Source organism: Carlito syrichta, unplaced genomic scaffold (genome assembly GCF_000164805.1).
Source record: "Carlito syrichta isolate Samal-C Ts95f unplaced genomic scaffold, Tarsius_syrichta-2.0.1 Scaffold304017, whole genome shotgun sequence".
In the NCBI taxonomy this organism is placed as follows: domain Eukaryota; kingdom Metazoa; phylum Chordata; class Mammalia; order Primates; family Tarsiidae; genus Carlito; species Carlito syrichta.
In genome coordinates this window covers 228,104-239,810 of record NW_007248113.1, presented here as the reverse complement: position 1 = coordinate 239,810, position 11,707 = coordinate 228,104, and the positions used below count along the sequence as shown (strand labels likewise).

General features: G+C 37.3%; 1 protein-coding gene across 1 annotated transcript; it reads left to right on the top strand.

Moving 5' to 3' along the window:
- Window positions 1-1,419: 1,419 nt before the first annotated feature.
- HINT3 (histidine triad nucleotide binding protein 3) lies at window positions 1,420-5,659 on the top strand. Its single transcript, XM_008059381.1, has 3 exons — window positions 1,420-1,532; window positions 2,488-2,614; window positions 5,254-5,659. Exons 1-3 carry the CDS (start codon window positions 1,420-1,422, stop codon window positions 5,284-5,286), a joined length of 273 nt encoding a protein of 90 aa, XP_008057572.1. The 3' UTR covers window positions 5,287-5,659.
- Window positions 5,660-11,707: the final 6,048 nt, after the last annotated feature.

Genomic DNA, 11,707 nt, shown 5'->3' with positions numbered 1-11,707 from the left:
GGCGGGCGCCCAGAGCCTCCCTGAGTGACCGGCGGCTTGGGGCTGGGTGCCGGGTGAGAGACGATGTAGCCAGGGTGCAAGCTGAGACCCGAGATTCCCACGCACGCAGTGGAACAGCAGCAGCAGGGGGCCACAGTATCTGGCCCTGCGTGGGACCGAAGGTCCCCAGGCCTCGGACCAGCATGGCTGGTGGTGGGCTGGGGGATGGAGGAAGAAAAGTAAGAGTCTTTTTGGGAACTCATGTTCAGAGAATCTCACAAGTTCACCTATGCCGTCGCCATCTTGTTCCCCTTCTGGATCTGATTTTAAGTGAACATATAATTATGACTCGTTTTCTTAATGAATTAATACTTTTGTATTACCTATATGGGGTTGTGAGAGTATTTTAAAGAAAAAAGATGTAGTATGGCTGAAGTAATTTGGAGCTTTTGGGGACTATGTGGTACTGGCCTAGTGATGGAAGTTGGCAGTATCTCAGCTTAAGCCTGACTTAGAGAAGTAAACATTAACAGTGATAGCATAAGCTGCAATTTAGCAACCATCTTCTGTAGGTCCTTTTACTTCTTCCCCTTAGAAACACATGATTATGCCATTCAGAAACTAAGGAGGCCTAAGTTTGGTATTGTGCTTTCAAGGTCTCAGGTTACCAAAATTATTCCCATCTGAAGATCATAAAGCACTGAGAAAGATGATAAGGCAGATAGAATCTGGAAGCCAACGTTACACAAATGTTTAGCTAGTCAGGGGTAGGTTGACAAGGCATCCTACCCTTAATTTGGACTCAAAGGTAAAGTTTTCCTTTCTTATTAATTCAAACAACTTGCCTAATTATTTGGTCTTCTTATCATTAGAAGGAGATTGGTATAGTCAGTATGACCAGACGTCCTAAATAGCCACTTGATAATACCTCTCAACAGCTGTCCAAAGTCTACTTTGTGATACATGTTTCACTAGGGCTGAATTTGAAACTTTATTTCAGTTGTTGAGAAGCAAACTTTTCGGTAACTTTAAGCTATTGAATGTGTCTTTAAATATTTACTCATTTGATATGACATTTGATAGGACCCTAAGAGTTAAGATTAGTAGCAATTTGCCAGGGGTGGTGGCTCACACCTGTAATCCCAGCACTTTGGGAGGCAGAGGTGAGAGGATTGCTTGAGCCCAGGGGTTTGAGATCAGTCAGTTGGCGAGACCTCATCTCTGCAATAAATAAATAAAAATTAGGTGTGGTGGTGCACACTGGTAGTTCCAGCTACTTGGGAGACTGAGGCAGAGGGTTCATCTGAGTCTAGCAGGTTGAGGCTGCAGTGGCCATAAGCGTGCCGCTGCTCTCCAGCCCGGGTGACAGAGTGAGGATCCAACTCAAAAAAAAAGACTAGTAGCAATTTAGTGAACTTAATATCTCCCATAGTGTACTTAATGTCTCCCATAGTGTACTGTAGTTTCTTTCCTGTTTTTACAGTTGAAAACATGGTAACTGTTGGAAAAACCATTCTTGAAAAGAATAATTTCACTGACTTCACAAATGTGAGGTATGTATACTTCCAGGTAGAAACCAATATTACACATTATTGACTCTTTTGGAAATGTTACTTCTTCATGGAAAATAGAAGCCAAGGTGGCAGAGTTTGTGGCTTAAATGCAGTTTTCTGGGAAGTGAGAATATAGTTCTTTGGCAGTATCAATTTAATAAAGCTTCTTCCTCTCATTTCCCAATGTCTTTTAGTAATCTCTACTTACAGTTTAGACAGACAGGTATATATGAGCAGTGGGTAAGCAAAATGGTTACAAGTCTACTTTTATTTGTTCAGTATGTATATTCCTATAAAATTGTGTTAAGGGAATTTCCTTAGAAAACTTTGGTGATGTAAAAATATATTATTATACTTCTAGCATGAAATTAATTTGAATTCATTGTCTGCTGAACTAAGTATTTAATCATTTAATTCAGTATTAAATAAGAAGCTTAGGTGATGGTAAAGTTTTTTTATGATGACATTATTTTCACTACTGAAATATTGTTGGTTGGTTAAGGAAATGCCTGAGCACATTATTAAAGGGAAAAGCATGCCATCTACTGGCTATGTCTTAGAATAAAGGAACTACTACTTGAATGTCAAGTGATGTTTTTCAAAAAGTTCATTACAGGATCCTATTTTAGGAAAATTAAAGCTTAAAATGATAAGGACTGAAGTGATAAGACATTATGCCAATACAGAATTCATAAAGATTATACTGAGACATAATGTGCTGTTAAGGCCTTCCTTAAGATGAGTTTAAGTTACTATGAATTTCAACATGAAAAGACAGGAGGTATGTGAATTCTCGGAAGTGCATACGGAGAACCAATAGAGAGACATGTGAATGGCAATCTGTCTAGCTTAGATACCTACTTGAGATGTATTTAACGTGTGTGTTTTCATTTGAAAATGGCTTTAAACTACTGTTGAACGAATTTGTCAGTCATCTCTGACCTTTCTGTTGTAGGATGGGTTTCCATATGCCACCATTCTGCTCCATTTCCCACCTGCACCTTCATGTTCTGGCTCCAGCCAATCAGCTTGGCTTCTTATCCAAGTTGGTTTATAGAGTCGGTTCCTATTGGTTTATCACAGTAAGTGTTGTATCAGCAGCATATAAAAATATTTAAAATCTTTGTCCTTTCTGTGGTAGTTTTTCTTTTTTTTGGCAGTAGTAGGTATTTACAGCTCTCATAGGCTTGATCACCTGTTTTAGCATATTCCTTGCACATATCCAGAATAATATTTTTAATTTGGGGATTTTTCAGGTCATTAGATCTGTAGGAAGAGAATCTATGGCTGAGTCTCCCCGAATGCAAGTAGGGGGTATGATATAGAAGAACCATGGCATCCAGAGCTCAGACTTTGGAGTCAGATCTGGGTTCAGGTTGTGACTCCATTGCTTACTTGAAATACCGTGTGAAAATTACTTACATTTTTTTTTTTTAGAGTTGTAGGCTCACTCCGTTGCCCAGGCTGGAGTGCAGTGGCATGCTCACGGCCACCCCAGCATCAACCTGCTGGGCTCCAGCGATCCTTCTGCTTCAGCCTTCCAAGTAGCTAGAACTACAGGCGCACACTACCACACCCAGCTAAGGGCTTAACGTTTTTAATCTGTTACCTGTATATAGATAACAGTTCCTATGCTTAGGGTTGATAAGAAAGATGATGAGATAATTTATGTAATATAGCACTTAAAATGGTACTTTGCAAACAGTAAGTACTCAGTAAATGTTACTGACTGTCTTTATCATTATAACCATCAACATAATTGTAGAAATTGAATTTTTGTATTTTTTAATAGTTTAAACTCCTTAGAAAAGGGCTGTAGTAGCATTAACTACCAGATTTGAGTTGAAACTTCCAAGTCTAAAAAGTTGCAGAATTCTGCTTTGCTGAGGCAAAACTAGAACAGAATGCAGCTGTCTGTAGACCTGTGGTCTGAAAGGCAAGCCTTAGTTATCAAGTGACTCCTGTCCCTCTGGAGCCACTTGACCAATAATTACTAGGTTATTATTTTGTGTTTCCACGATAATAAGGTGACCTACAGTCTCTGTATCTGAATAATCCTCAAATACCATTTAGTTACCATTAGTCAATTAATGCTATTTTTCTAGTCATAGTACAGAAGAAATCAAAAAGTATCTGATTTCTATAAAATGAGTACTTCAAACATATTATTTCTCTCTTCAACTTGTCCAGATGATTTTATTTAAATATATATTTAGGATACCTATATATATGTATGGATTTGAAATAAAAACATTGAGATAATCTGCAGGACAGCTGGTTTGTTTTCTTTACAAAATCAGTATAATAGAAAAGGGATTTTTTCTCCCTATTTGTATTTCTAATTTGCTATAAGATCTATACCTTTACAATAAAAAACTAATGAAAATACACCTTGTAATGTTTTAAACTGCATTTCTTTTCTCAAAAGACTTTTTAAGTAGAAAACATTAATATCCAAAATTATAAGATCTGTTCATGGTTCCTCCTGGGAAACCGAACTCTTCTTAAATCTGAGACTTTGTCAGTATATATTATGAGAATTTGAAGAACAATTAAGATAAAGATATTGAAGACTATTCTAAAATCTCCTATATGCATTCTAGATTACATAAGATGCTTGAAAAAAGCACTGAAATGATATATAACTCAAAGACTTTAGTTTACTTAAAAAAAAAAAAAAAACAAGAGGCCAGGCACGGTGGCTCATACCTATAATCCCAGCACTTTGGGAGGCTGAGGTGAGAGGATTGCCTGAACTTACAGGCTCAAGACCAGCCTGGGCAACTTGGCGAGCCCTCATCTTTACAATAAATTTAAAAAGTTAGCCTGGTGTGGTGGCACATGTCTGTGGTTCCAACTACTTGGAAAGCTGAGGCGGAAAGATTGCCAGAGCCCAGCTGTGGTGACCGTGAGTGTGCCACTGCACTCTAGCCTGGGTGACAGAGTGAGACTCTGACTCAAAAAGAAAAAAAGACGACACTCTTTTAAAGAGCAGATTTAGGTTCCCAGTAAAGAGGAATGGAAGGTTCTGAGTTCCCACGTACCCTCTGGCCCTTCCACACGCACGATCTCCACACTATCACATCTTGCACCAGAGTGGTACATTTGTTACAATCAGTGAACCTGCACTGATAAATTGTTATCACCCAAAGTCCACAGTTTACTTTAGGGTTCACGCTTGGTTGTACGTTCTATGGGTTTTAACAAATGTAAAATGACATATATTCATTATTATAGTATCATACAGAATAGTTTCATTGCCCTATCTCTGTGCTCTGCCTATTCGTCTCTTGCTCCCGTCTAACTCCTGGCAACCATTGATCTTTTTAATGTCTCTATGGTTTTGCCCTTTCCAGAATGCCATAGAGTTGGTATCATACAGTATGTGGTCTTTTCAAATTGGCTTCTTTCACTTAGTGGTATGCATTTAAAACTCCTCCATAGTTACTTTTAACAACTTTAGTATTATATTTATTTTCCTCTTCTTATTCAAAATTTAAATGAATTTATAATATCTGCTTATTTATATACAATGTAGAGTACCTTTATTGCAATTTATAAAACTATTCACTGAGAGATTTTTGGGAAGATATTTTTAGGAACAGAATACATAGAACCAAACTCTTCTGCTGTGGGTTATTATAACATGAATACTAGTAGAACTGTTTGATAAAGACTCTTGTATCTAGAATAAAACATGTTTTTTTTTTTAAAATTACAGGCAGATAATTTGATTGAAAAACTTAGAACATGAAAATGTCAACAGTGGAAGATTTTCATAATCTTGGCTCAGTATGGAGTAATATTTAAGTCCCTTTGAAGTCTAATTGTAATTCTGAGGTTCATTGGGTTTTATGAGAGGCTATTACTGAGTAGCCTTAAAGCTTTCTGAATGTCTGTTTCCTGAGATCTGTGATATTAATACTTTGCACTTACTTCTTTGTTTTAATAAATACTTGGCTAAGGATTTTATATATATGATACTGTATATAAAATCTCATTTAAAACAAATTCTGTTCATCAAGAAGGGCTCTGTATTTTTAAAAGGTTAAAATATTTTAATTTCTCAGTAAATAGCCAGTTATAATAGTGATTTATTTATGAAGAATAAACTACTATGGAAAGTGCTTTTTTGGAATTTTTATTACTGTGATGGAGAAAAAAGAATTTAGCTATTTCTTGACATTCTATAATTTTACACATGAATATTCAAAATGAAGAATCCCATACTACATAGTAATTTCTGATCTTGTTGATGGGAAGAATTATGTACATGGCACCTCTTACTTAAATTCCAGATGCTGGTTTTAACTTCGTGAAGCCTTGCATCTTTTTAATAAATTTGTCCTGAAAGCTATAGAGTATATGTGGTTTCTATCAGTAAATTTATAATCACAATCAAATTGGCTGTAATGGAATTTTGCCTGTAATAACGTAAGGGGGAAGAAACATAAAGTGGTTCTCTTAATGTATTAATATTAAAACTAGCAGAAACTGTGGCATGTTTTTTGTTCTAAAGGGAAATTAGATTAAAAAGTGGTTAGACTTAGCTTTTATCATGAAAAACGCCTGATTTGAAAGTAGAGATAGATAGACTTAGATGAGAACATTTATTTTAATAACATAATGTTAATACTATTGATAAATCATTTCATGCATACTTCATTAGAAATTGTATTAGCCGGGCTCGGTGGCTCAGCCTGTAATCCCGCACCTTTGGGGGGCTGAGGTTAGTGGATTTCCTGAGCCCGCAGGTTCGAGAACCGCCTGGGCAACTTGGCGAGACTTCATCTCTACAATAAATCAAAAAATAGCCGGGCGTGGTAGTGCATGCCTGTAGTTCCAGCTACTTGGAAGGCTGAGGCGGAAGGATCACCGGAGCCCAGCCAGTCGAGGCTGCGGTGGCCGGGAGTGGCCACTGCACTCCAGTCTGGGCAATACAGTGAGACTCCAACTCAAAAATAAAAAAAATTAAAAATAAATTAAAAAATTGTATTTAGGTGCTATTCTATAGTCACAATACTGAATGTGAATGAAAGCTAATACTACACTGTACTAGTGTACCATGTACATTAATGTAAATGAACATGAAGAGGAATGTAGTATTGGAAACAGGCTGAAATTACTAGTTTTCTTTTTTGGCATGATATTAAATACAACAACAAAATATTTATTATAATGCTTAGTTAAGACATCTGGAATCAGTGTAATTTCATTTGTTCATTCATTAACTTGTATTTTCAACAAATATTTGTTGAACATTTAATGTGTACCACACTGCCTGGATCAAAAAATAAAGAAGTTACAGAGTCAGACAAAATCAATGATCAGAACATAGTGTGTTCACTCCTATAATGTCCTCAGAAGAGGATGTGGAAGGATCAACTTCTGAGAGCACCTGCAGGTAGACGGTGAAAGGTTCATCTGAGAAGCCCACATGTACTTTCCTTGAGTTCTGCTTCCACTGTTGTGTATTTCGCAATTGACATGAATGTCCAGATTTCACCTGATTCACTTAAGGTGGAGAGAGGGATTTGGAAGTAGGAGTTATGAACTCTCAAAATGAGATTTGGAGGTTTTTCAGCACTGCTTCGTGACATAGTTCACTGAGTACCTACATAGATTAACAGTCACAATATTCCATAACTCAGAATATGACTAACTTCAGGGAAGGAATTTTCAATAGGTACAACCTTTGAATGTCTTACTATGTGAACTTACTATGATTTAATAGACATTATAACAATAACATGTAAAGTATTTAAGGAATTCTCAAATGCCATATGGACCTCTCAAAAAATGTGATTAGCCAACGGATTCATCTTATATAGGTTTATTCTCTCTCATGTGAGTTTTTCTGTTGAAAACCCCTGGAAACACACTTTTTACTGGAGGTTCCCTTTTTCCTTATAAAGATTAATAATCAAATTACTACAATTAAAATCCACTTTGCCTTTTCAGCAGTCAAAATATTTGGTAACTTCATAGCTAACTGTAACACTAATTTAAAACAGAAGTAATGCGTAGCCTGTTTTAAAAATGTTTAAAGTAATATTAAGAGCTTTGTTTATGCATGTTGTGGTACCATTTGTATAACTGTGTAATTGTAAGATTATTATAATGAGTTATTTCAAACTGTGCTTACTTAGAAGAAGATGAAATAAAAATGGAAAAATACTGTGTCAGATTTTGTCTCTTTGGACTTTTAACATAGTACGAAAAAGAAGTTCAACTGAAAGGTGTTTGATAAATTGGCTGATCACAATGTATAAAAGGTTCACTGGAGAGATGTAAGCACACCTCTTTCACATAATAAATCCAAGATTAAGAGCAGTCTTTATTATTGTAACACTTCATATACTTTTTGATGTCAAAGTCATCTACAAAAGCTGGTTTCTACAACTTTCATTAATTTTTTGGTATTTACTAGGTACAAGTATGCAGTCACTAAAATGAAGCTAATACTTGTTGATTCATCTGTTTATGAATCAGCTTTTATTCTAGCACTATAAATATAAAAACAGATCTCTGACTTAGCGTAAATCAACTTCAATGAAAATATCTATGTTCAATTCTGATTAAGCAGAATGAGATCCTCATTCTGTGATTAGTTATTTAAAACAACATATGTAGAGATGGATCCACAATCAACAATCCTACATTAATTAAATCAATCCCTAAGCCAAATATCTTAAGTAATCATTATATTTTCTATTCATATAAAGCAGGCATCTCAAGCTTAAAATGCTCTTCTTCCCCAGCCTGTTCCTTTTAGCTTTTCCCAGGTTCATTATTGGCAACTCCAGTCTTTCAGTTACTCAGGCCAGAAATCTTGGAGTCATCCTAACTCTTGTCTCTCACACTTCATACCTAACCTATTAGCAAACCTTGGTGGTGGTACCTTCAAAATATATTCAGAGTTTGACCACTTCTCAACGCCAGCAAAGCTGTCATCTTGGCGAAGTTATCATCATTTCTTGTAGATTACAGGAGCAGATTCCTCACTATTTCTCTGCTTTTGTCCTTTCCCAACCTCCTGTCTGTTCTCAACACATTTACACATTCAGTTAACAGAACATGTACAACATCCTAAACAATTTCTCCTGAAATGCACACACAGTTTTGGCACCAGGGTGTCATCTAAAGGGACCTGAAATAAAAATCAATTGATTCTGCTCAGTGCCCAGTGTCTCTTCCTTTTTAGACACTCATCTTTGCTTTCCTTGAATATTGGTAAAATCTCGACTGGATTCCATGCCTTAAGTTTCTCCATGGCTAACAGCCTTCATCAGAGTTCTTTCTAAATAAATGAATAAATTACTATACTGACCATGCAGGGTTTTTTTGCTTGTAAGAACCTCACCAGGCCAGATGTAGTGCCTCACACCTGTAATTCCAGGGCTTTAGGAGGCCGAGGAGGGAGGATCAACCGAGGCCAGGAGTTGGAGACCAGCCTGCACAACATAGGGAGACCTCATCTCTACACATTTGAAAATAGCCAAGTGTGGCATGTGCCTGTAGTCTCAGCTACTCAGTAGGCTGAGGCAGAAGGATCACCCGAGCCCAGGAGATCGAGTCTGCTGTAAGCCGTGACTGTGTCATTGCACTCCAGTCTGGGTCACAAAGTGAGACACTTATAGTTTCAAGATTATCCATAAGCCTTTTTAGTTTTATTTCCTGCACTTGTAGCCAATGTACTAGCTATTTTTACTACTGTAACTCATCTAAGCATGCCTTTGAAAATCTGTTTACCCATAAAATCGTGGTTCAAATGTTACCTCCTCTGTGAAGTCTTCTTTGATACTTCCCATCCCCTACCACAACAACAGTTTTTTCAGCTTCAGTTCATGGTATTTTGTTTATTTTACTAGCACACACTATATGCAATCTAGTCAAACTATAATAGGATATCTCTTGCCACTGGATTTTGAGCTCTTTTGGAGCTGAAGAATCTTACTTATTTTTAATTTTTGTATCCCCATTGCCTTAGCCCAGTGACTGATTCATATTACTGGTCAGTAAATGTATTTAAATCTTAATTCCCTTACAACATTACCATAACAAATCAAAGTCTGATTGAAAACCCTAATTCAGGTAACTTTTAATCCCAATATCAAGAATGTAATCTAGATGTCAGCTGGATCTTCCTGGCTGTATGTCCTTCATGGTAGTGTTCATGATCAGTATAACTCAAATATGAAACCCCTTTTGGGTTTCCGAAGACTCTACCGTCACTAGGTATTTCAAGCATTTAATAACCAAACTTCAAGGCTATGGGAAAGTATCATAGAACTCTGCCATCTTGCTGCTCTTTTCCTCTACCTCTCTCATCTTTGGAACATGTCTTTTTAATTATCTTTTTAGACTTGTTTTAACTTTCTCTGAAGCCTTAGTTCTAGTCAACATGCCTGGCCCACAGGAAATCACCTAACGTAAGCAGGCTTATACTAGATATTTTCTCTTGACTAATTCTCACTCCAGCTGGAAAAACATTTTCTTCTTGTTACATCCTTCTCTGAGAAAAATATCTGCAAATATTGATAACTATTTGCAAATTGATCACAAAAGTTCCTCTAAGGTGGGTAAGAAAACAGCAAAACCTGCTATTTATCTGTAGTACCTGAGCCTCTTGGGACTCAAAGTCCATCCACCCATTCTTCTTTTTCTCAGGTAGTTATTGTTAAACCTCAATGTGCATCAGAACCACTCCATGGGCTTCTTTAAAACAAACTCCTAAACCCACTCCCAGAATTTCTGATTCAGCAGTTTTGGTAGTAGGGAGGATTTTGCATTTCTAAATGGTTTCCAGGTGAGATTAATGTTACCTGTCCTAGGACCACACTTTGAGAACTGCCATAAATAGTTTTTATATTTGACTGTGCATAAAATGAACAACTGGGGAGCGTTTAAAAATCTGTATGTCCAGGCCACACCTCAAAAAATTAAATTCCAGCCTCTGAGGATAGATTCCAGGCCTCAGTATTTTGTTAAAAAACTCCTCAGGTAATTCTGATGTGCAGTCAAGTTTGAGGACCTATGCCCTACAGGAATTGAGTAAATTCCTCTTTGAACTTTGCTATAGTAGATTTTCAAGAAATCCTCTCTCATGAGACCTGAGATGATCTATACAATTATATAATAATTTTCTTACTCATGGGAGGAAGCAAATAGGAGTAAGAGATGGAGATGGCTGGAATTGTGCTTAAACAGAAATCGGTGTGATTAACCCAGCGTCTAGAAGGTATATAGCATACCTACCTTAAGTGAGAATGTCATGTTTGCAAGTTACTTGCCAAAAGCCTGTCTTGGTTTAGAAATTATGCTCTTACATTTTACCGAAAAGAGGGAAGGAGGGAGGAAAGGAGGATGCAAGACTGGGCTCAAATGAGGAAAATGTACTGTGAGCTTTTATTACACCACTTTACACATTCTGCCATGGGAAGTTCTAAATGGGGTTTCATTCAGAGACACACTTGAATCAGGGCAGCATTAGGAAAGAAGGCTGAATCTCTAGTCTGTTTCCCTTCACACTTTTTTTATGCACAGCATCTGCTTTTCAGGTAGCAAATTGGGGGGCGTGGTTTGCAACTTGGGCTTCAGGTTTGTTTTGGGAAGTCTTCTGACCAGAGGATGGGATCTACTTTTCTCCACTTTTGGAGATCTTGCTCGTTGGAAATCTGACCTTAAGGAGCTGATTTCATGCTTAAATTAACTCCAACTCCTTAAGTCTGAATGGGTGATTCCAACTTTTTTAGTCTTGTTTCCTTAGACTAGATTTATTCTCTTCCTAAATTGTCTTAAGGTTGACAGTACTGAGATCTCCTAGGATATGATGAAATTCGAACTCCCGCAGGGATGCTTCACTATGGTGAGGTTTGAATAATTCCTATATAACTTGTTCCAATAAAACTTTATTCTCCAAACTGTTCAGAAGTCCCTTGTTTATACTAATTGCAAAACTCAGTGTTTTTTTGTTAAGATTAGAAGTAGGATTAAAAGAGATGTAGAGACGGCTGCCCCACATCACAGGTGGGAAGGCCACTGGGAACTACCGCAACCTGCTCGCGAAAACAACGCGAGCCCTCCGACCAGCTAACAGCGCCGGGAAAACCTAACCGGAAGTAGTCCCCTCGCAGGTGCGGCAGCCCTTCCGGGAGCGCCGAAGGTTGGGCCTC

Bases quoted from the DNA above. Each gene is read 5' to 3' on its own strand.
- HINT3 (XM_008059381.1), top strand. From the start codon at position 1,420: ATGTCTCCCATAGTGTACTGTAGTTTCTTTCCTGTTTTTACAGTTGAA. The intron at 1,533-2,487 runs GTATGTATACTT...TTTCTGTTGTAG, and splicing joins ACTGACTTCACAAATGTGAG to GATGGGTTTCCATATGCCAC. The intron at 2,615-5,253 runs GTAAGTGTTGTA...TTAAAATTACAG, and splicing joins GTTCCTATTGGTTTATCACA to GCAGATAATTTGATTGAAAA.